Source organism: Macadamia integrifolia, chromosome 10 (genome assembly GCF_013358625.1).
Source record: "Macadamia integrifolia cultivar HAES 741 chromosome 10, SCU_Mint_v3, whole genome shotgun sequence".
Lineage (NCBI taxonomy): Eukaryota > Viridiplantae > Streptophyta > Magnoliopsida > Proteales > Proteaceae > Macadamia > Macadamia integrifolia.
Genome location: NC_056566.1, coordinates 10,212,922 through 10,237,638, shown reverse-complemented (window position 1 = coordinate 10,237,638; position 24,717 = coordinate 10,212,922). Strand labels below are relative to the sequence as shown.

At 38.5% G+C, this 24,717-nt stretch overlaps 1 protein-coding gene, 1 long non-coding RNA gene and 1 pseudogene across 2 annotated transcripts in view; 1 reads left to right on the top strand and 2 right to left on the bottom strand.

Moving 5' to 3' along the window:
- Positions 1–10,567: 10,567 nt before the first annotated feature.
- LOC122090824 lies at positions 10,568–10,865 on the bottom strand (annotated as a pseudogene).
- A 2,929-nt stretch (positions 10,866–13,794) lies between these two features.
- LOC122090611 lies at positions 13,795–14,714 on the bottom strand. The gene is made up of 2 exons (XR_006143693.1): positions 14,223–14,714; positions 13,795–14,136 (listed from the first exon to the last, which is right to left on the bottom strand). It is a non-coding gene; the product is annotated as an uncharacterized LOC122090611 (long non-coding RNA).
- A 417-nt stretch (positions 14,715–15,131) lies between these two features.
- The window catches only part of LOC122091639 (O-fucosyltransferase 1-like), a 23,499-nt gene continuing 13,913 nt past the window's right edge, over positions 15,132–24,717 (top strand). Inside the window, exons 1-5 of the mRNA XM_042661672.1 lie at positions 15,132–15,318; positions 15,407–15,569; positions 18,907–18,985; positions 19,128–19,198; positions 20,591–20,679. Of these exons, the coding sequence (XP_042517606.1) occupies positions 15,311–15,318; positions 15,407–15,569; positions 18,907–18,985; positions 19,128–19,198; positions 20,591–20,679 (410 nt within the window). The 5' untranslated portion in view covers positions 15,132–15,310. The remainder of the gene's footprint in view (positions 15,319–15,406; positions 15,570–18,906; positions 18,986–19,127; positions 19,199–20,590; positions 20,680–24,717) is intronic.

The following is a 24,717-nucleotide window of genomic DNA, read 5'->3' as shown; positions in this document are numbered from 1 at the left end:
TAACCTATAAAAAATAATGCAAAAATTTGACAAACTCCAAACTCCCTCAAACCCTGACCACTCTGCAAGGATCAAAATTCTTGAAACTACCACTGCAACATTGCAGTATGAAATTAAAACTATCAAACAACAACTGTCTCTCCTATCTCGTCCACAAAATCAATAGAACCTTTCAACAAATAATGAATCTGACGCAAATGAACCATTTGTAAATCTATTCTCAAACCCCAAGTCAAATACTGGATTTGTGGCTACCATTTCCTCTCAAAATTGGTATATCCACATAACTCTTGTGGTCAATACCTCTTTCAAATTATCTACCATCGCCCTTGTTGATTTGGGTGCCCAACTTAATTGTATCAATGAATGTGTCATTCCGACCAAATACTATGAATGGATAACCCAATGATTGGCTACCACCAATGGGACTGGATTGAATGTCCAATACAAGTTATCAAATACCCATGTTTGCAAAAATGGTCTTTGCCTTCCCCAAACCTTCCTTCTAGCCAAAGACCTTGATCAAACCATTATCCTTGGCCAACCCTTTCTTGAAAAACTCAAACCTTTCAAAATTACTCAAGACAGTATAACTACCAAGTTTCAGGGTCAAAAAGTCATCTTTCCCTTCCTACAAGCTCAAACGTGTATCAACTAAAGTACAAATAAATCCAAACAACCAAACATTTTGTTAAAACTGAGCTTCTCCATCAAAGAATTAAAGAGCAGATTAACCATCCCAAAACTATCCAACAAATTACCAACTTCGCTCCAAATTCGAGCATGACCTTTGGTCTGAGGTTCCTGATGCCTTTTGGCATCGAAAGAAACATATGGTTTTCCTCCCATATGCCAAATATTTCTGTGACCTTCAAATCCCCACCCAGGCACGGCCTGCTCAAATGAATTAAACCCTTCTTAAAACTTGTAAATAAGAAATTAATGACCTTCTTGCTAAAAAACTTATTAGGCCTAGCACCTCTCCCTGGAGCTGTATTGCCTTCTATGTTAACAAAGCCTCTGAGATTGAAAGATGAACCCCAAGGCTAGTCGTTAATTAAAAACCCCTTAACGACGCCCTCTAATGGATTCGTTATCCAATTCCCAATCAAAAGGATCTTTTACAAAGAATTTATCAAGCAAAAATATTTTTAAAATTTGATATGAAATCTGGGTTCTGACAGATCCAGCTTCATGAAAATGATCGTTACAAAACTGCCTTCACAACCCCCTTTGGCCTCTATGAATGGAATGTCATGCCATTCGACCTCAAAAATGCTCCCAGTGAATTCCAAAAAATTATGAATGATATCTTTCATTCTTACGGACAATTTACAATTGTCAATATAGATGATGTTCTAGTTTTTTCAGATTCAATTGAGTAGCATTTCAAACACCTTCGAACCTTTTACCAAATTATAAAATCAAATGACCTTGTCCTTTCAAAAAGAAAAATTGAATTCTTCCTCACCAAGGTCCGCTTTCTCGGACATCTGATCGAAAAGGGTACCTTAACCCCTATCAATCAAGTTATATCTTTTGGTGATAAATTTTCCGACCAAATGTTAGACAAAACACAATTCCAAAGGTTTCTAGGAAGTTTAAATTACGTTCGAGACTTCCTTCCCCAAATTAGTAAAATTGTTGAGTCATTATATCTCTGGCTCAAAAAGAATCCGGCACCTTGGTCTTCTACTCAGACTAATGCCATTCAAACAATCAAAAAATTGGTTAAAGAGATTCCTTGCCTTTTTATCCCTAATCATGAGGCACTCAAAATTGTCGAAACCAATGCCTCTGAAGTTGGATATGGTGGAATTCTCAAACAAAAATTCCCAAATTGTAATAAAGAACAGCTTGTTTAGTTTCTGGTACCTGGAACCCAGCTCAAAAGAATTACAGCACCATTAAAAAGGAAGTTTTAGTCATAGTTCTTTGCATTCAAAATTTTCAAAATGCATTATTAAACAAACCATTTTTAGTTCGTGTTGATTATAGCGCTGCTAAATTTGTTTTACAAAATGATGTCTCAAATTTAGTTTCAAAACAAATTTTTACCTGATGGCAAGCTTTACTCTCAATTTTTTAATTTCAAATTGAATATATTAAAGGAGAATCCAATTCTGTCCCTGACTTCCTTACTCGTGAATTCCTATAGGGCCAGACTTCTCAAATTAACCTTCTCAAGATGGCTCCCCCTAAGGAGTCTACTTCTTCAAACTCTCTAGTCCGATCCAAATCCAGTTACGGCACCACTACCGCCCCCTCAAACCAAATTGTTACACGTAGCCAAACCCAATTGACCTCCTCAAACCGACCTTATTCTCATGTCGTGGCCCTTTCCTCAGCCCCTGGCCCTCTTCAAACAGCAAACAAAGCCAGCTCCAGCCTCCAAACAACCCAGGCCAAACCTCTCCAAACAGCCCAAGGATCCAAACTCAAAAGCCAATACTTTGAAAAACCACTCAAAGAAGATCTCTTCACTATTGAAGACATTCTTGAAAATTATATTGACTCTCCATCAAACTTGGCCCAACGAATCTTCTTTCAAGGATGGCACTATTATTCCCCTATTGCAGAAAAAACACAAGAATCATATAAATACATTCTTGTCGACACTGACTCTATCAGGCTCAAAATCAACTTTGATAAAATTGACCCATCCCTAGTTACACATACTACTGTAACCATTTGCAAAATCCTTAGCCTCAAAGATTGGAACAATCATCCCCTCACTAGCAAAAACTTTTCAAATACCTATACCCCTTCTGGGTATCATTACTATGACTACCAGGAGGCATGGTACAAAGCATTCTTATTCCAAAATAAGAACAACACGCATTCTTGGTTCTTTTGTTTTGATTACAAATTCAATAATCAAACACCCCTCTGGTTCCCTTGTTGGTGGGATCAATACGGCTCTATGGTCGATATTCTTCTACAACAAACACAAGCATCCTTCCAAATATATTACAAACATATCCAACAGCAATCACACCAGTCTGATCTCCTTCGATTCTTCCTCCACTGCCACCTGGCATGGATCCTTTTTGGGATTATGAGATCAATGACTTCCAAACCTAGGATTGGATCGCCCCATCCTCTCATGTGTTTACCAAATCAAATGGTGGGACAATTGTGATTTCTCCAAGTACGAAAATTCGACCCTCACTCAAAGCCTTACGGGTCTCAAACCAATTTCAGCCCTTCCGGTCTCATCAAAGTCAAGCATCAAAAGTGAGAAAGAAGCACTTCTGGCTCGCCTTACAGAACTCAGCTCCGATTCAGAAGAAGAATCTAGCGACGGGGCTTATAGCCTCAGCTCTATCAAAAGTTCCATGGCAGCACACTACCATACTCAATAAATGGCACAAGATCCCTCTGATGATGATCTAGATGTTGAGCCCTCTAACTCCAAGGCGTCATCCTCAAGAAAATTCAAAACGGTGGCCTCTCGTAAGTCCCGTCGAGCTACCTCAAAATCAAAATCTTCGACCAAACAATGATTTGGTCCTCAACGTCTGCTAGGATGGTTTTAATCTAGCTGACCGGTGATGTCAAAAAATACCTAGTCAGCTAACCACGAACGACCTCTATGAGGAAAGGTGGTACTGCTACTGTCCCAGGTTAAAGGACAGTCCGGCCAATACCAGGCTCAGCTAAATATGGTATACCCCTCTTGGTCAATCTAATACGAAAAATTGTGTCTCTGACACGTGGAATGCCATGGTGCGATCATTGAAGATTCTAAATCAAAGATCAAGATCAACTCCAACTTTCGGCGCCAACAGTGCTTTCAAATAGTGCCAAATGTAAATTCAAGTGTACAGTACCAAATTTCATTATAATTTTGTACAGTATTAAATGAAATTCAAATGCACTGCAAACTCAAATGAAATGTAAATGTGCTCTCTTAGTCTATAAAAGAGACACTCCTCTTCACAAATCACTTGTAATTCTACTCTCAAATTTCTAGAATTAGAGAGAGAGCTCCCCAAAGAAGGTTTGCCCCTCTCAAGTTCTTCAAAGTCTTCAAGATCAAGCTCCGTCGGACTCCCTCAAAGCTCTGTCGGTCTTCAACAACTCCAACTAAGGTTCCGATTGTCTCCTACAAGTCTGATTGCCCTCAAAGGTTAGCATCAACAGCCCTCAAAGCTCCATCAAAGACCAACCACCTTTCTTCTTCTCAAATCCTCAAACCCAAGCCTGTAACCCAAAGATCTCCCAGAAATATTAAAGTTTATTTTTAAATTTATTTTTGCATCATTATTTTCTTGCATCTGCATCTTGCATAGCTTGCTTCTAGTCCTATTTTCAGATCAAAGCCTACAGTAGTGCCTCTTAATTTTGAAATATAGATCTGGTTAAGTAGCTTTTATTTTATTCTCCAATTTTGAGTTCTTGGTCTTGCTTTGTTTGTTTACTTTAATTTTGCACAAATTAGTTATAGGTACAATATTGCACCTATCCTAGTTCTCATTTTCTTGTCGGATCAGAGTACGGTATTGCACTTAATAAAATATATTATTACTAAATAACCAAATATGGAATGATTTGAAGATAATGTTAAAGTCACATGGGTAATGATTACATATATTTCTTTTTTAAGTGTGAAAAATTCACTTCCTTTCCCTTTAAGTCCCCTCACAATCAAACATAGCCATAGAGATTTAAGTAGAAGTGGAATTTTATAACTCACATAGGAACCATATGACATGTAGAATCACTCACTGTTATGAAGAAGAAAATAGAGAAGAACTAAATTTCAAAATGCGTGCCAAATGCTAAACAAACCCTAAAACTTTGATTCATCCATTAGATTACCTTTGTATGAAAACCTAAAGGGTCCATTTGATAACGTTTCTTCCGTTTTCGTTTCAAGAAACGGTAGAAACATAAATTTCCATTTATAGAAACATAAATGGAATTGAAGGTGTTTGATAAGTTATGTTTCTAGAAGTCGATAGTAACCAGCGAAAAAATGGCCACGAGTCGTTTCCAGAAATGGCGAAACAAGTACTTGTTTCGCCTGGGTCGTTTCTTGAACCATAATTAGGTAGAAATTTATATTTCTATTTTTGAAAACAAGTGAAACGAAATAGTTTTATCAAACGTTTTTTGTTCCGTTCCTGCTGTTTTTGGACATAGAAACGGTAGAAACACGTTTCTTGAAACGTTATCAAACAGGCCCTAAGTTTCTAGATGAGATTTCTTAGACTGAACATCATGAAATCTGTTTCATGTAAAAGGGTAAAAAAATATTTGGAGCATGAACTCAAATTTCAGTATAGAGGGGTATGATTTTCTTTCAGCCACAATAAGGGAAAACTAAGGCCTTGTGATGACATTGGGAAGGTATCGGGGAACAACAAAAGATATTAGGGGAATTTACTATCACTCCCCTGCACTTGGCCTATATTTACTAAAATTCCACTGCTTTTTACATTTTTACTAATACTTCCCTTGTTTTTTTTTTACCATCTCTTTCTCCCTGCTCTTTTTAAATTCCCAGATTACTTTTCCTTTTCACTTGTAATCAATTACATTCTTTTTCAAATTGATTGGTTTAAAACATGGTTTGAATCAAATCACTTACAAGTTTTGTCTCATTCAATCATCAAGGATATTCTGATTAATGTTATTTAATGCAATCCAACCCTCCCTTAATTTACAGGAATTAACCTCTTTTAAATATAATCCTTCCAATTAGAGATCTGCTTTGTTTCTCTTTTTTGGTAATTTGATCTGTTACGTCTTGTATTCCACATTACGTTATTGGAAAAACTGTAGCTGCATAACCTACCCTGTCAACCTTGTGGCATACACAGAATTGATAATAAAATTACATTGACTTGCTTTCTTAGTCATGCAAGTTGTAAAGCAAAATGGCTTAACTTTTGAGTTTTGACTACTGTCACCTTTAAAGAGCAAGACTTGGACGAGTCAAATAAGAAGCATCTCTTACGACACTGAGTATGTAATTGATGAATCTATCTATTGGGTCAAGAGAAGCGAGGAAGAAGAGGTATTGTATGCATTGGGTCCTTATGGTAACTTCTATATATGGTTGCACCAGCCAATTATAGCTCCTCCATGACTTGGGAAATCAGATGGAAATTTCACCCAATTTCCAATTTGGAGAACCATTATGATCCACGCAACAAATTTCGTTTTCGAGGCGAAGGAGGGGCATGGTGGAGGAAGTAAAAAAAAAAGGCATACCTAGCGCACAAGGCTCCTGTCAGTACTCCAGTCTTACCCCTACTCTGCGAAGAGACTTTTTTTTACTTGAACCCGCAACCACTAAGTGGCAATGAAGCAATCTTACCATTGATGGAAGAAGTAGATGTTTCAAGATTGAAAGTGAAAGATAAACTAATGTTGAGATGTTGGGAGTTATATCACCATCATATAATTGATAAGTTATCTCCTATGAATGCATTATATACGTGCAGACGTGCAGTTGGAGCCATGGTCCATTTTTCCGTTAGGCTAAGAACATCCACCCATGGATCCAAACCGAAGTTGCCAGCACGTTTTAGGCAGGTAAAGACTAAAGAGTTGGGGTTAATTCATGAATTTATTTCCAGAATGGAGAATCAGATCAATGAATTGGACGGTTCAGATCAAAATCTGCAGTAATTGATTTTGCTTTCGGCCCATCTGATATGGCCAATTCATGTCAAGAAACCTTAGAACCGGATAGAAATCAGCAGGTACTGATTTAATCCCCGATTCCAATGCTGAATATCGTCAGATTCGTAGCAGATTGAACAAGTTCTTTACCCTTCGCAATTTCAAAGTTGGAGAGCTTGGAAAGGTGAACAATGGATTTTTCTTTTCTTCTAGCCATGGATTTAGGGGACAGTATTGGTATCGGTGTCGATATCTGTCGATATCGATCCGGATTGGATCAATTCGGTGAGTATCGATTGATTTTTCCCTTGCATTTTTTTAAAAGGTATCATATTTTGCTGTTTTACCCCTGAAATGATACAGGTAATCGATCTGATCGGTCAGAGATTGAGAATCAATCTCAGTCAATACCAATACGATATAATACCGATACTTAAAACCATGATTCTAGCTCTTTGATTTTTAGTTCCTAAAATGGGGAAATAGAGGAGAACCAACAAAATAGGAAACCTGAGAGTTCAGATTGGGTTTCAAAATTTTGAGGGGTTTTATTGGACAGAGAGCTCGGGAAGCCTAAACATCAAGATGGAAATAAACGCATCTTACAGATTGAAATTTGTACTCTTGAAATCGGACTACTAGGAACATATTTTTGAATCATTTTTCGTCGAGAACCTTTTACTAGCAGTTGCGGATTCTGATTCTTTGATATGGCCCAGGCCTTACCCAGCCCTGAGGTTGGGTTGAGAAATCTTAACCCAAACTCAGCCTCGCTGGACTCCGCCCAATCCAGTGCAGCCTAGCCCTGATTGACCTTGGCAGTCCTAAACCACTCTCCAGGTGTTTAGATCCTCTCCAGCTGGTGGTGGCAAGACTCCCTTGTTCTATGTCTTGATGGTCCCTCTCCAGCCACCCCTCGGTTGGAGAGGATCTGTTATGGGAAATAGGTACAGTCATTCTGGAATAGCCGGATAAACATCAACCGAACAAGAACACAATGGGTCTCACTGGTCAACCATTTGAGCCACGCAAACCCAGTTGTCAGTTCGTAGAAAGGGTACTAAGCCCCAGGGATGCATCAAGTGAGGCATGGGCCCCTACCCTCGGGATGGCCCAATGATCAGGTCCCTCAGTTTGAACTACTCGGTTCGTGAACCCAAAACCAACCCTAATGGGAAACTCTCAGAGGAGCCCATCAAGCTCGGCATGTGGATCACGAGATACGAATCAATCCTAGTTTGCAAAGGAGTATCGAAAGGATCGTGAATCTTCCCATTAAGGGGGATCTTGATTAAATCCCCCAAGACATGGCGAATACGCAAAGCTCTCATAGCTGGAACAATCTCCACGTTCACTTTCCTAATACAGTTCCAGATTTAGATTCGTACTTACAATGGACAACTACCAAATCGGAACTCTCCATGGGCAACCACCATCTCCAACTATAAAAACTTAGATAAACCCCTTTCCAAAGGACCGATCTTTTTCCATTCTTATTGGAATCGTTTGTTGGTGAAGAATTTGACTTAGGCATCTAAGAGTCCTCCATCGGCTTAGCTCGGCATTCATTCTCTTGTGTCAATTCTCCTATGCAGATCCAAAAGCAACCTATGTGCAGTTTCCTGACCCAACAAGATCTAACCAATCTTCTTTTTCTTTTTTATTTTTAGTTTGTTGCTGATATGTAAGAGGATTGTACTCCTCTCTTGAGTGGTGATCGCCCAAGTCTTGTCCATAGCTACCTAGGTGATCGACACATGTCCAAGCAGTGCCCCAATGGCTCTCGGCGCAGTGCCTTTGTTCTGGTCGACAGAAACGCAATTGTTGGTTCACCGCTTGGACATGTGTCGATCGCCCAAGTAGCTATGGGAAGACCTGATGATCACTGCTAAGGAGAGAAGCTGGATCCTATGTAAGAAGGCTTGTACTGGACTTGATGGTTGCAGAGTGAATTATAATAAAACTCTCATTTGCACTCAATATTGCAAGTCAATTAGGTGGTCTTAGAATTCCACCTCTCGTCATTTTCATCTTATGAATCATTTGTTACATTACAATGCCAAATGTCCCAGCCTGGATTTGTTCCTGGAGGCCAATTTCAGCAGAAGTCTCGAATTAGGTTCTCAAGTGGGAGCTACTACTGGATCGGCCAAGCCTAAGAAAAAGGAGGTAGAGAAGGCACATTTCGATGAGATTAAGGGCCCGTTTGGTATCGTTTCTGTTCCAGAAACATTTCGTGTCAAAAATGAAAATTTCAGTTTCTGTGTCAAAACGCAGTTTTTAAACGAAAAAATGGTGTTTCAAAATTTCAGACTTTTATCCGGATTTTTTTTTTTTTTTTTTGTAAAATGGAATGAAACTAGGAAGACGGAACTCCAAAATGGAGTTCCGTCCAATCTCGTTTTTTCAGTTTTTTTTTTCACTTTTTGTTCCAAAAAAATAGAAACGGACCATAAGTGTACCAAACAGAAGATTCTGTTTTTTCGTTCCAATAGAACGAAAAAACCCTAGAAATGTTTTTTTAGAACGATACCAAACGGGCCCTAATTAGGTGATTAAAAGAGGTAAGGGAATTTACTAATTTGGGATCAAAAGAGGCTAAACCTGGTAGATAAGGTGCCAATCTTGAAACAAGGGGCATTATATATATATATATATATATATAGAGAGAGAGAGAGAGAGAGAGAGAGAGAGAGAGAGAGAGAGAGAGAGAGAGAGAGAGAGAGAAGCATACATGATTAGGTTGTGGTCATCTACAAAGAGGAGAAGCAACGGCCCCCTTAGAGAAAAGGAGGATCCAACGGTGAAAAATAACCTTAAACTCAAGAGAAAAATGAGATACAAAGAACCCTAATAGATTTTGTAATTATAGGGGAAGAACTCTGCACATCCCTATTCCCTACACCCACGTATGGTCCCTATTTTCAGCCTCAGTGAGGCTGTGTTTGGTAGCCAAGAGAAGAATAGAAAAGAAAAGAGAAAGTACAAAAAAATTATATTTTTTTTTTCAATTTAAGAATTTCCTTTTGTACTTGGCATATCTTGATCCAAGAGAAGATTCAATTTTTAAATTTTTAAATTTTCCTCATGTGAATTGTGAAGTTTTTTTTTTTTTTTTACTTTAAAAAATAAAAAAATTTACCATAAACACATGAAAACATGAAAAAATATAAAAACTTTTCTTTTCTTATCTTATCTTCTAATAGTAACTAAATGGAAAAAAGATAGGCATGCTAGCAGAATACCCAGTATCAGGTATGCCAGCAAGTATTGACTGTTCGATTAGAAAGGTCAAATCTACATCGTTAAGTATTTGTTGTCTTACCTAAGCTAACCAGGCCTGACGCTCTACCGTAACTCTTCTTCTCCCTCCTTATCTCCTACTTCCCCTCTCTCTTCCACAAATTCCGTCCCCCCTGATGTCCTATCTCCGGCTTCTCCCTCACTATCGAGGAAAGCTTCTCAAACTGAATTGGATCTAACGTATGACCATATGAGAAAGAAAGAAGATCGGATTCGCCACTTCTATCAGAATTGAAGAAAAAGAAAACTTCCGAGAGGGTTTTAGTTTTATACTTACTGTGGTCGGAGAAATCCGTTGTATTATCAATGGAAAAGGCCTGGAATGTAATGATTTGCAGAAGGCACGTCAAAATAAATGCCGATCGAAGCAACGGAGAAGGAAATTGGAAGAATTTTTTAGTCCTCGAGTCGGGGAGAAGAGGAGACAGAAGGGCAAGAAATGATAGGCTAAATCTCGCCGGATTCCTATAATTTCGGTGGAGATCTTGTTCTGTGTTGTCCGATTTGGATCCATTTTCATTATCTTTCAACCGATCCCTCCCCCTCGATCCCTAATTTCATGGGAAAAATCTGTTGCTCTTTTTTTTTCTGAAAATTACGTTAAATAAAAGAACAAGAACAAGCAGACAAAGTTTGCCAACAGAACAATATCCAAAAACAAAAAATATAACTCAAGGCCTCACAACTCACTTAAAATTTAAAAACATCCTCCTACTTCAAAGAACTCCAAACATGGCGGTCACTTCTCCGACGAGTTTGGTCCTCTCTTCTTCCCAAATCCAACAACAGTTGTGACGAAACGCCAGTTGTACTGCATCCTTTTGTGAGCCCTTCCCTTGAGCTTCTTCTTCTTGTCCTGCTTCGCCACCTTTGGCATTTGTTCTCACTGTGCCAGCACGAGTTAGAGATCCGTGAACCTTACCCATGGTCGGTTACTCTTCACGACCGCAACTGCTACAACTTGTCTAGAGGATATTGTTCTGGACATTCAGGTGTAAAAGCGGTCTAATGATGCAGGGAGAGGGAGAGAGGTGGAAAGTAGATTCAGCATCACTGGTCCCCGATCACTGGTCATCGATCAGTTGCAAAGGGTAGCGGGAAGAGAGGAGAGGAAAGGTATAACAACAGTGGAAAAAGGGTTTGTATATCTTCTCTCCATTCAATGGTTTAATTTAAATTAATCAAATCTTAAGGTCAAAATTTGGCTAACATTTCTAATTTCTCGGTACTATACTAGCATATCTATTCCTTTCCTTCACTAAATTTATATATATATATATATTTTTCTCAACATTTTAATTTGAAAAAAGCACAGGCATATTAAGCAGAATAACTAGATATTAGGTATGTTAGCATTTATTGACTGTTAGATTAAAAAGATTAAATCTAAACCGTAATTTAGATATACACTTTACAATTAAATACCTGACATCTTTTTGTAAAATACCTGACATCTCGGAGTTAGAAATGCGAATTACACTTTTCTCTCTCTTTCTCTCATCTTTGCTACTGCCGGGCCTCCACTGAAAGAATCTTTCAACTCACCGGCTCGGATCGAGCTCCTCTACGGGGAGGGAATCTGGTGGAGAATTGATGAAGACGATTTCGGATCCCCCTCTTCTTCTTCTCCCTCCCTCTTCACCTTTCTCCAAATCACGAAGACAGAACTAGGGTTTCTCCTTCTTCTTCCTCATTCAAATGAAAGAATACAGATAATCGATCTATATTGTATTCTTTGTGGCCTGGCTTTTTTCTTTTGTTTCTTTTGTTTAGCTTTTATATAAGCTCTTTGTCGAAACCTTACACAAAAACCCTATACTCTTTTGATTTACTCTTTTGATTCTCTCATCCCTGTGCTCAACTCTCGATTTCTTTTTGTAATTTTCCTTTTGCGTGTCTACCCTTGATTTATTCCTAATATATCATCCATCTCCTTTGTCAATTCTGAAATTTAATGTGTCTTTTGAGATAATATCTTTGTGACTGCAGTTGTTAAAAACATTGAGTGATTTCTATTAGGCAGCAGCAGAGCTTTCCAGGGATCGGGTGTTGTGGGGATTTGTGATGGACCAATGCTGATCAAGAAAGAGGTTTGTTTTGTTTATTTCATAATTGTGATTATGTCAATTTATTCAGATGTTTTTGCACGGTTTCATGGATGATAGAGTAGCTTGAATAGAGGATTTGTGCCGTTCTGGTTTTTCTACGGTTGGCGGACTTGATTGAGCCCATCGATGTGAGAATGAAAGCTGTAGAGGATTACATCAAGGTAAGATAGGAAAATCATCCTCACAGTATTTTCTAGTTTTTTGCAGATTGATGGGTTTTTGCTGTATACGTTGTCCAAACTCATTTAATCTTCTTGTCACTACTCGATTCTGTCAAAAAGGAATTTTTTTTGCAAGAAATCAGATGGTTCAAAAGTTGTGGGGAGCTTAAAACTGAAAATTTCTCAACATTACATAATTTTGTATAGTTATGGTGAATGTCAGTATGACTTGTGGTTAATTCATCCTGTAACTAGTCTTTCACTTTCCAAGTTGATAGCAACCATCATTATTAGAGAAAAACCAGAGACAACACCTCAAGGGAGTTTGAATCAGCATTCCCCAAACCATGTGAGCACTAAAACTTTATTGCTTTTTATGCAACAGCTGTTGGGCCTGTTTAAACATCTAACAAATTCAATTTCAAAAGCTATTCTCTAGAAGACCCACGCTCAAGTGTCTATACCTTACAGTCAAAATGTCAAATAAACCCAAACCCATCAAGCCCCCACCCCAAAGGTGGAGCTTAAATTCTGACCTCTTGGATGTAACTCAAAGAACCATTAGAAGGAGAAGAAGATTGAGTTCTTATGGATAGAAATTTCCAAAACCCCCATTCCAACCCTTCACAGATTCACTCCATTAATTCCAAGCAAGTGATGTCAAATGTGTGGCTATTCCCAAGGATGCTAACAAGGATAGCAGTAGTGTTGCTGGTTGTTCTTCTGGGATGGGCTTATCAGGCTACACATCTATTTGCAATATTCAATTAGATGGCACTCAAATTATATTTGTAGGTGAATCTTTAGCTCAAATTGGAAGAGCACCTGGATATTACCCAGGGTATGATGGTTCGAATCCATCAAGATTCTTGTAAATTGGCTTTACATCTTTTTTAACTTGTCTTGTGAATGCTGGGGAAATGGAAAAGCAATTGATAAACATATCCATTGTGATGCCTTGTCTCACTTTTCAGACCCCAGTGGCTTATGTAAGGCCAACTCTATCAAAATTTTGAAGGCTATGAACAGAGATCATTTTAATTACTTGTAATGAGTTTGTGGTTCAATTATGCTCTGAAGAAATCACAGTGAAATGTACCGGTCCTTGTTTGCAGTTGAAGGGGATTTCAATGTACCGGAGCTTCAGCTTGTGTTGTGGGTGACTAGAATGAATGATCTCCTTATCCATCTTCTTGGGTTTTTTTTTTTTCCTGAGATGATCTTCAGTTTTTCTGCTTGAAGAATTAATTAAGGGCCTGGAATGGATATTAAGTGAAGGATAATTCAAAAAAACCATCGTTAGAACTTGGAATCTAATGCGAAATTGGGATTTTGGGTTTTGTTTGAGTGTGGACTAGCCTTAGTTGATCAAATTTAACTTGGGCATTGGTGCAAAGATTTTGATTTAATTCCTGACAACTAAGAACAAGGATCCAGAACAGGTTCAAAAACCCCATTTTATTATGGAAAGAACCAATGATAATAAGCCTATCTTATTAGTTAGATCCTGAAACTTAAACTCTGCTTGTCATCTTCTAAGATTGGAAAGCCAAAGCTTCTTCAAGAGGGTTATTCTCCAACTCCAGTGGTTAAAGAGAGATTCTATACGGTTATTAGCTTTATTTTTTTCTCCTTTTAAGATTACATGACCTAGAGAATCAGAGTACTCGACAACTTTGACGGAGGAATGGTTGCATGGATTTGATGGGACCCAACAACACTGAAGATTCCAAGAACCGCCTGAAAAATTCCGATGAAGAAAGTGGAAGTATAAATCAAGCAAAGATACAATGCGGGATCGTCCTTAGCAGATACTTTATCTCCAAGAGTTGAAGCGCATAGCAATGATGCAGCGGCGTCGGTCCCTACTGCAAGATTTCTTGAGCTACCAAAAATGGAGTAAACAAGAGGAGGAACAAAGCTCAAATCTGTAACAAACAAGGAATCAAAATTAATGATCTAGAAAATTAAAGCTGAGTTAGTGAAGAACAAAGAAGACTAATTAATTGCTTACAGAGTCCAATGATAGGAAATATATTAGCGAGCTTAGCGTAGCTAATCCCTTGAGGGATGGCGAGGCTTGCTATGGTGATACCGGCAAGGAGGTCGTAGAGGAAGAAACGGAAGTTGTAGTTGGGGAGCCATTGGAAGACAGGGATGAAATATTGGATTGCTTTCTTAACCCGACCTAGTGGATGTGGTTCAGTTTTGAAGTGGCAGAAGGGATCGTCAGGGAAGAATGTCTCTTTAAGATAGGATTTGAATGAAGTGAGAAAGGTTCTTGGGGTTGGTCCTTGAACGACACCGTTGCTTCAAATTTCATTTTCTAGATCTCCCCATTCTTGAAGTTTTCTGAGGTCCGATGAATAGGGTGTATTGTTTCTTTCAGTAGTAGAGCCTGTGCGGTGAGTTTCTCCTTTTGGTAACAGGGCCGGCAATAGCTGAGATCAGAGAGAGAGAGAGAGAAAAGAGAAGAGAGAGGAGAGAGAAAAGTGTAATTAACATTTCAAAGATGTTAGGTATTCTAAAAAAAGATGTCAGGTATTAAAGTGTAGACTATATATCTGAACTACGGTCCAGATGTAATTTCTTGAATCTAACGGTCAAAAAACGTTAACATACTTGATACCTAGGTATCCTGTAAGCATTCCTATTTCTCTTCGTTTTATTTTATTTTATTTTTTCTTTTCTTTTTTTCTTTTTCTTTTTCTTTTTCGTTTCTATTCTTGTCTTGCTACCCCAAACATAAGGATATGAAATCGGAAACGTCCGTCGGTTTATCGGCTTATCCCATTCTGTCTTGCTGGCAACGTGTCGTAATCTCGTAATTGGAGTCGGCTAAAGCCCCCGAGCAGCGTATCGGAGTCGGCTAAGCCCCGCATTAATGACACTATCACACAAATCAAAAACAAGTTTGCATTTTAAGTTTCTGCGCATAAGGACTTTCCTCATATCAACAGTGACTCCTCGGACTCAGAGGGTGAGTGAAAGAGTGACAGAACGTCCCAACATAACTTCGGAAACGATCTCATCAGATCTAATCGAAGCTTTTTCTTGAAATTCAGAAGTCGCATCCGTCGAATCAGAAGTGTTCTCAAGGAAATGAGAAGGTGATCTCTCTCTCATCGATATGCTACTGTACTATTTGTTTTGAGGGATTGTGAGTTACGGTTCTGGTTTCGATCTCTTTTTTGGCAGACCTGGAGATGCATTGGGAAGGAGAGGGGGCCATCGGCAGCTGAAGCAACTTGGTGGTGGAATGAAGGGATTTTTGGGGCGTTTATCGGTTGCAGTTCTTGTTCTATTGATCTGCACCATCTCTCTTTTCTCCACGATGAAGGGAATAGATTCAAGGACGGAGGTCAGTTTATTCAATTTCACTCTGTTTTTAGACTTTAAACTTGGTCCTAATTTGTATTACTTGAATAATGCTTCAGTTCCACTTAGTTGTTTGTGTACTGTGCGTTTTTGTGTTTTTAAGATTTGTGGCATTAAGTTTAATCATCAGAGTTTCATTTTGGTAAGTTACGAGCGCATGTAGGATGAGTGTTGGATTTGAGTAGAATTTAAATGAGATATATAGTGCCTTAAAAAATGAGAACGGAGTAGATGATTGGCACTAAACTGATGAACTTTTCCAACCCTCCTTACTGCTAATCCAAACTAATAATAGATGAACATTTAGGAATGCGCACCTTTTCAAATTTTATTACAGAATAGGGGAAAATTTTATATTTCACAGGGATGAGAATGCACACACAGATTGTGGGTGCGTCGTGCTGCCAAAATTCCAGATGGAAATTAAAGAATATGCAAAATTTTATAATTTCTGCAGTTCATGCTTTGTTATACATTATTATGTTATATGTACCAATAAACATACAGATAGGCCTTCTTTTTTGTCTCACATTTATTATTCGCTCTATGCTTCTAGTGGCATTGTGTAGGTAAGTTAATGAGTCACAACCAGATGGATGTATGAAATATTTGTGACACATTACCAACTCCAAATGGATCAGTAGCGTATCTGATTCACCTGTGCAGTCTATGATTATGCACTGGAGAAGCATCCAACTACAGGGAGATCACAACAGAGGAATATATATGTACATCCCTTTGCTTTTGTCAGAGTTTCTGGCAAAGATGGTTGGCAAGATCCAAATGATTATTAATGCTAATGCTGGAAAAAGCTAGATTCAGGAGTTGGGAAGTTTTGGCCTAAAATCATAGTCGATTGCTTTAATTTAGGACTTGAAAACCAACTTGATAATTGATATCATCAAAGGAGGCCACAGTTGAGTATATATCCCAACTGTATCATAAGCTTTTGAGTGTATTAGATAATGACACAATCTGAGGGCAGACCTTAGTGCAACGGTTAGGTTGTTCCATTGTGACCAAGTGGTCATGGATTCAAGTCAGGAAACAGCCTCTCCATGAAGTGGGGGGTAAGGCTGAATACATTATGACCCTCCCCAAACCCCGCAGTAGTAGGAACCTCATGCATTGGGTACACTCTAGATAATGATTCAGTCCATTTAGACTATCCCACTTCAACAATTGGTATGCATAAGCTCATAAGCTTGTAAACCAGTTGGAAACTGTGTCCTAGAGGTTAGCTTGGCATCTGACATACTACAATGGAGTTGCTCTAAATTATTTTTAGCCTTTTGAGGATGCAATTCTTCCATTTGGTGTCCCCTTCCTTTTATGTTTCTTTGTTCTGTTATTAAGGATAAAATAAAGAAAAACGCTTTATGACAGTATGCCTGTACACTACTCCTCCCCCCCCCCCCCCCCCCGGGGGTGGGAATCATCATGCCTCTCTTATGATCCACATTTTTATGGTCTCCTCCACCCTTAATGGGCTATTGCACCAAAATTATCAATACCTTATTTAAGTCATGACTGTCTTGCATATCATTTCTCTCACGCTTCTTTTAGTAATGAAGCTTTTAGCTTTGGCAGATCGCTACAATTGTTATTATTTCTTTAGCTTCATTGTCCAATAAATATTTTGATCAATACTTACCATGCAATTGGTGTTTTTTCTGTCCCATTTTTTATACCATGAAGTCCTATCCAGGGTGATGCTTGGATGTATGTGGATTATACCAACATGAACCATATAAATTCAGTTCCACCTATTCCATGGATGAAATGTAGCCTTAGAACCGAAATAAAGTAATTTTTTATGAGCCTATTATTGTTATTCTTCTTGGCCTCTTTGCATGCTGGCTATTCATTAGAAGACACATATTAACTTAAAGGGTTCATGAGGTTTGCTAGTCTGAAAAGACAAACACTAGAAACCATAATTGCATTGATCCAGAAACTGAGGGCATATGGCAGAAACTGGACATGAATATAACTCCCAATTCATACAACCAAGGGGCTGAAACTATTATCGAATGGAGGTCCTAATAGAGTGATTATAAGTTTCAAATATCAAAGCAAAGTGATGGTTAGATTAGAAGAAACAAGCATGGAGAGAAAATAAAAGCTAAGAAAATCAGAATTAGTAACTGATGGAGAAAAGTTATAACTCACAAACGAATGACTGTATTTCCACCAAACTCTGGTTGATAATAGTGAAGGAAGAGGGGAATAACATGCTAAAATTTGGAGTCCATCTGATGATTGAATAGGGAAGTAATAAGGAGACTGAAGTTCTGCAACTCGGAATAAGCATAACAGAAAATCGCAGAATAGGAAAGTTAAATAAAAACCTGTAGGAAATGGGTGAGTAATAGTAATAAGGAAATATGAAGGGTTAGAGACAATGAAAGATTAAAAATCACCCAAAGTAGGCCACAATTGAGTATATATGCTTGCCTGAATTTCTGCAGAACAGTGAAAGAAAGAAGAAGATGAGAAGATCAAGGGGTGGGGATGTGACTAGGATTGAGCTTGTGCTTACATGCTGCCGGCTCATTCATTGCTGATGATTTTCCAAAAGTAAATTTTCAAATGACTTAATTGCAATTGGAATTGGTTTGGTAAGTGCTGTAATAGACTCTTTCAGAGCCTCTCTTCCTCACCAACACTGACCTGCGGAAAGGCTTCACCACCAGTCCCAACCCAAAACTTCACCACCATGGCAGCAACTGAATCACCAGTACACACACTCACAAGAGCTTAATTTATCTAAGCATCAAAATCTATGGGCTAGTGTGCCCTTCTTCTTTATTTATAAGAACTGGTTGTTAGTTACAAAAATAGAAACCCCTAATGGTCTCAATGGCTGAGAATATCCTAGTCAAGGGTTTTTCCAAAATGGAGAATCCTTGCTATTACAAGAAAAGGGAACTTTATAAAATAAAAAGATCACCATAGCTGTAATTACTTAATGACTAAGAGTTCTTCAAAATAGAAACTAAATAAAATTTAGCATTGTAATAAAGGTCCAACACAGCTGTCTATTGAGGGGCCCACACAACTCGTTGAGAACGGTACCACAAAACCTCCTTCCTCAAACTGCATCAGGGATGTATGATGGAATCCCATGGAACTAAATTAGTGGATGATTGACATTTGATGCCGTGGAGCATTTTAATGTATATAAGTCATACAGATCTCTTATCTTTCTTGCAATTAAAAAAATTTATCATACTTCTGATTGGATCCTGTGAATGACTAATTTTATCTTTAACCTTACTTTCTAAAGTTAACCTCTTCTTTATTTTTTCTTCAAACAGGTCAACGTAGATGAACTTTGGGCACCTGTTGCTTCAGGTGGTTGGAGGCCATCATCTGCTCCACGATCAGACTGGCCCCGTATGTGGTTTCCCATTGTTTCCTCTAATAATTTGTTTCATATGCTGACTTGTTTTACCATGGAAATATTTTTGCATGCTTAAATCTGTTTGTCTTTCTGGCTTCCAATCTTGAAGTCTGTTAAAGCTTGTTTTTTTGGCAGCTCCTCCAAATGAGAGCAATGGTTACTTGACTGTTCGTTGCAATGGTGGTCTGAATCAACAGCGCAGTGCGGTTTGTATTAACTTCTTGTTATGATATATATATATATATATTAATAAAGAGCTTCATGTTATATATGCAACACACAATGTACACTATCAACTTAGGTTCCAAAGCCAAACTACCATTTTGGGCGTGTTTTTTTTAACAATTTAAGGGTTCCACTATGTTTAAAGGGCCTAAAATAGGGTTTCCTAGAAGTTTCAGGACCTAATTTGGTCATTTGGCTTCAAAACCATCAATCAAAACCAGCAACTGAAACCTTCCAGGTTTCAATTGAAGTTTTGCAGCTTCGCAGAATATTCCTGTTTCGAGCCTTGCCGAGAGGATTGAAACCAAAACCTTGAACCTTGCCTGAAAATTGTGTCCCATGTGATATCTTGAGTAATTGATTGAAAAATAGTGATGCAAAGAGTAGAGTGAGCTGCTGAGATAAATTTTAGGGAATTTTCCCTTATTGTTTTGGAGCTTACTTACATATGAATCAAGTGTCAAAATGAAATTTACGTAATTATTAAAGACACCTGTGTGGCAGAAGCTGTTCTGCCTCTTGGCAGTATTTGTTGATAGTCATTCTTTGCGAACATGTTATCCAAGTTATCATCTGCTCACAGGTTAATTTGCAGTCCAATCCATCGTTGCCCACATGTGGGAGTGATGCTCAGTAAATTGTTTCAAAATTTTATCTTTTTGAGAATGGGGACCCTTGAAAAAACTAGGCTATGCTCCATATATGCCGAGTGAAGCGGTTGTGATAGGCCATCAAGTTTGATATGTTGCCCATCCCTAGTGTCTTCATCTATCCAATGGTCAGAATAAACAATGCACCACTACCTTATGGCTGATATAAGGGCTGTCACATGGTGCGATGGTAAAAAAAAACTTGGGTTACCAGCATGAGGATGCACGTTTGAGACTTTGAGTCTTGAGGGCAGTCCTTTGTGCAGAAATGCCAAAGGTTAGCACCATCATAGTTGCTAAGGCGACACCTAGGCTTCTAGGCACCTTGTTCGCCTTGCTTCTAGGCCCCCTCCAATGCCTTGGGTCGCCTAGACATCATGAAAAATATGGGCACAATGTCCAATCCATCCCTTATGGGACCTTGCAAAAGCGGGAGTTGCATCAGGTTACAGCCCTTTACAATACCACAATGCTGATATAGGCAATGTGGATAGGCTTCCACCTTTGTTTGAGTTGCTTCCCTTTCCCCATCAAAATTTCATTTTTGTTTTTTAATAAAAAAATGTTTATAAGTTCATATCATCATATGATTCCATGCCCTATAAATGATATCATGTATTTTGAATTGAATATTCATGCAATTGTCTTTGCTGGATTAAAATACAAGACTGTGCTTCTTATTCCATGCATGTCACAATTTGAGCTAATAACTTCTATTTGTAGATTTGTAATGCTGTTCTTGCTGCACGAATCATGAATGCAACACTAGTGCTGCCTGAGTTGGATGCGAACTCCTTTTGGCATGATGATAGGTGACCATTTTCTGCACCCATATAATTTCATGTTTCTTTAGACAATGCGTTGCTTCCTTCAGTGGCCTATCAATGGACCATTTTCATGCTATTTGTGTTTTATATTGATAATGATGCCTTCCTGAAATGATTTCCCCTAAAAACATTCATACGAAGCTTGGATTAAGAACTTTTGATAACCATCTATACGATAGCACGTACAGTAAGCAATTTGTTCCTGCATGAGAAAGTTCTGATCTGTAACTGAGAATCAGAATTGGATTAGAAAAAATATCAGACTTAGGCTACATTTGGTAACCTTTCTGCTCCAAAAATGACGTTTCGTGTCAAAAACGAAAATTTCAGTTTCTATGTCAAAATGCCCCCTTTTTTTTTTTGGGAACAAAACTGGAACGATGGAACTATCTTTTGTCGTTCCGTCAATTCTCGCTTATTTTTTTTTTCCCTAAAAAAAGAAAACGAAGCACACCATAAATGCATCAAACGCTTTATTCCGTTTTTTCGTTCCCATAGAACGAAAAAGCTCTAGAAATGTTTTTTTGGAATGTTGCCAAATGCAGCCTTAGCAATTTGTAGCAATTAAGCAGAGGAAGACAGAGTTGATATGAGAAACATGAAAGTGAAATCAGAAGTAGAATAGATAGACACCAACAAACCACGATCAGATCTATATCAAGCATACATGACCAATCAATTTACTGTTGGTTCAGAATAGTAGTTACTAGAAGTTCAATCAATAGATGCACAGAGGCATAGAAATATGTGTTCCATGACAAATTTAATGATGAAAGAAGACCAACTAAAATTGACCTTTTGATTTATGTGTATTGCTATCTGAATCTGGAAGAGAACATGAAGTAGAATAGTAGGAGAGACATGGATACTGATTTGGTGGTGTGAAAAGTACTATGAACACTGTTGAAAACACTGAAGAAAAGCTGATAGCAGAATATGGTATAGAGGGAGGGAGGGGGAGATTTAGGTTTCCTCCTCACTAGGACCCACTTAGTTGTGGTGGCTACGGTTTGTATGCCTTGGTCTTCAGCTAGGTGATGTCACCCACATGAACTTTATGGTGGTGACATGATTGAAGCTACTTTTTCTTCCTCACTTTATTAATACATAAAAAGGTAGAGAGAGGTGGTGCGATGACCTCTTTTCTTTCTTTCTGTGAGTGTGTGCGAAGAAAAGGTGTTGCGATCTCTTTCTTTCTTTTGAGGAAATTACACTCCCCTCCCCTGACCTAGCATAATATCATTTTCCCCCCACGTACTTTCATATATAGCAATAACCTCCCCTGTAGTTTGAAGATTCTATCAAATGACCCCAAAGTGACTGATGCTGTTAAATTGGCCTGTAAAAAGACCAATTTACCCTTCTAGTGCTGTATACCTATATTCTGTTCCTTCTCTCTCTTTTCTTCATCATTTTCACATTTTCTTTGAAACCCCCAAAGTTTGGAAGAAAGGACGCCGATGCCGAGGTTGGTCGAGAGAATCCGAGCAGTGGCTTCAGCTTCTACAAAGTCCTCCACCATCAGTACTGCTCAACACAACACCAACAATCTTCCCAATAACGTAGTCACGGGACAGATCTTACCCACATCAAGAAACGAAGACTTTGGGGTCGTCACATAGGACTCCTCCAACGGCACCGCTGCTGCTTCTTCAGACTTGTTTGGAACTCAAGTAGTATCTCTGCCGGTTTCTGACCTTAGAAACCTTATAATCAATTTTCGGGCCACCAATTGTACTGATGGGTTCCAATCAGGATCTGTACAAGTCAGCTATGCAGAGCCCAACTGGGTACTTCAACAATGGACTGGATTTCCAAGCTATTGACAAAAAAACAACAATAATGTCTTGTTAGATGGTACAGATGTATCAGAGAATATGTGGAATGGACATTTTTTTTTTTTTTTGGTGCAAGTGGAATGGACATTTGGTTTCTGAGTAACTCGTGGGTTCACAAGGCAAGAACCACTCATATTGGTAATAAGTCGTTCTCTTCCAGAAGAAGACCGGGATCGAACCGGCCAACATGCAATCAAATATGGATCGTCTTGTAAAGCTATCCCCCTTCGACTGCGAGCAGAAATCTGACTCCAAGAACATCTCTAGGATTGCCGAGGATTCGTTAGAGCAACGTGATCCGGCACAATCCAGGGTGCAGCACGAGTCCGCTTCAGAGTTCAGATCGATTCTCTTTCTTGTGTCAATGAGTATTAATGAGTGGGTCGAGTAGAATCGATTCCAGGCCAAAGGGCAAAGCTGAGCTCTCATAAAGCGACGAGCGGTGAGGGACGATGAATATCATAACCAATGTGATGACGACGGGCGACCGAGGAGCAATCAGCAACGACCACCGAGCGAGGACCACTGAGTGTCAATGAAGATTGCATAGAGCAGCAAGCGACAAAGGAGAAAACCCAATCCTTAAATCCTCTTTCCCTCTTCTTTAGTGGTTTTAGGTCGATTTACCCTTCATTCGTATGAAAGGGTAATTTGGGTAGAGAATTAGCAACTTAAGTGATGACATCATCACTTAACAAGTAAATCTAACAGAAAGGGTACGTTTGATAGAATCTTCAAACTACAGGGGAGGTTATTGCTATATATGAAAGTACGTGGGGGGAATATGATATTAAGCCAAAGGTCAGGGGAGGGGAGTGTAATTTCCTCTCTTTTTTTTTCCTCTTGGTTTGTTTCCATGAGTGGGAGTAGAGATCTTAAAAAAGAGAAGAAGAAGAAGAAGAAAGAAAGAAAGAAAGAAAATTTCAGTTGTGCTCTCTTTCTCTCTCGTGTTACTTCGTACTCGGTTTGCGGCATTATGGTGTTCTCCCTATTAAGGTAATGTATTACGATTCTTCTTGTGTTTGTCATGATCGGTATTGAGTTGAGAGTATTGTATTCTTATGGATCCCACCTAATTTTTGAGAGTTACTTTGTTACAACAAACTCAGCCTTATTCCAACTTCAAGAGTTACTATGTTACCCAAGTGAATTTATTGCTTCTGATGTTTGGTAGCCTCTAGCATTGATTAGAAAGAATTGTAATCCTGTTTTGATTATGGTGGAAGATTTGCTTGGACCAAGTCCTGTGAATTTTATCCTTTCACCTTAGTAGGGTTTTCCACATTAGAAATTGGTGTGTTTTTTTGTGGTTCGCTTGATTTTATTTATTTTTCTTATTAGCTTTGCTTATACTTGGTTGCGATTTATCTCCATTAACGAATACACATGTGGGAAAAGGGGTTTTTCCCCCGGCAAATGGTATTAGAGAGAGGTTATTGTAATTTTGTGTGAACGATGGAGGGAAACACCACAACATAGATGATTAACTTGAATGGGAGCAACCAAATGATGTGGAAAGCAAAGATGGAAGACTTGTTATCATAGTTGTCAAGGCGACAAGGCAACCCAAGGTGGTGGAGTGGTACCTAAGCACTTAGGTGCCCACCATAGTTATTAAGGCAGTAAGGCAATGGAGCCGTTTGCGGGTCTTTTAGAGTGCCTTAGCGATAAGGCAGGCATAAAGCGTCGCCTTATTGATTCAAGCATTCCTATGTAATTTTTTTTATAAAACCATTCTATTTGACTCAAATCCTTATTGAATCCTATTACTCATATGCTTAATAAATATTAAAGGTTCATACTTCATACCAATGCATTATACCAACGTGTAAAATTGATTGGGGGGTTTATACATTAGACATACATATAACCTTTTTAAAAAAGAAGAAGAGATAGGTACAGAGCTCACCGTAATCTTCAATAGAGTGAAGAACAGAAGAAAAAAAATCAGGTACATTGTATGAAGAACAGAAGAAGGATGAAGAAGAAAGAAGGGAAAAAAAAGGTACAGAGTTAAGTTAACCGGAGGCTAAAGAAGAGTGAACAACTGAAGTACAGAAGAAAGAGAAAGAAAAAAAGGTACCATATGATGAACAGAAGAAGAAAGAAGAGAAAAAAAAAGGGTACAGAGCTCATCGAGGTTGAAGAAGAGGAGTGAAGAACAGAATTAATAAAAAAAAAAAGA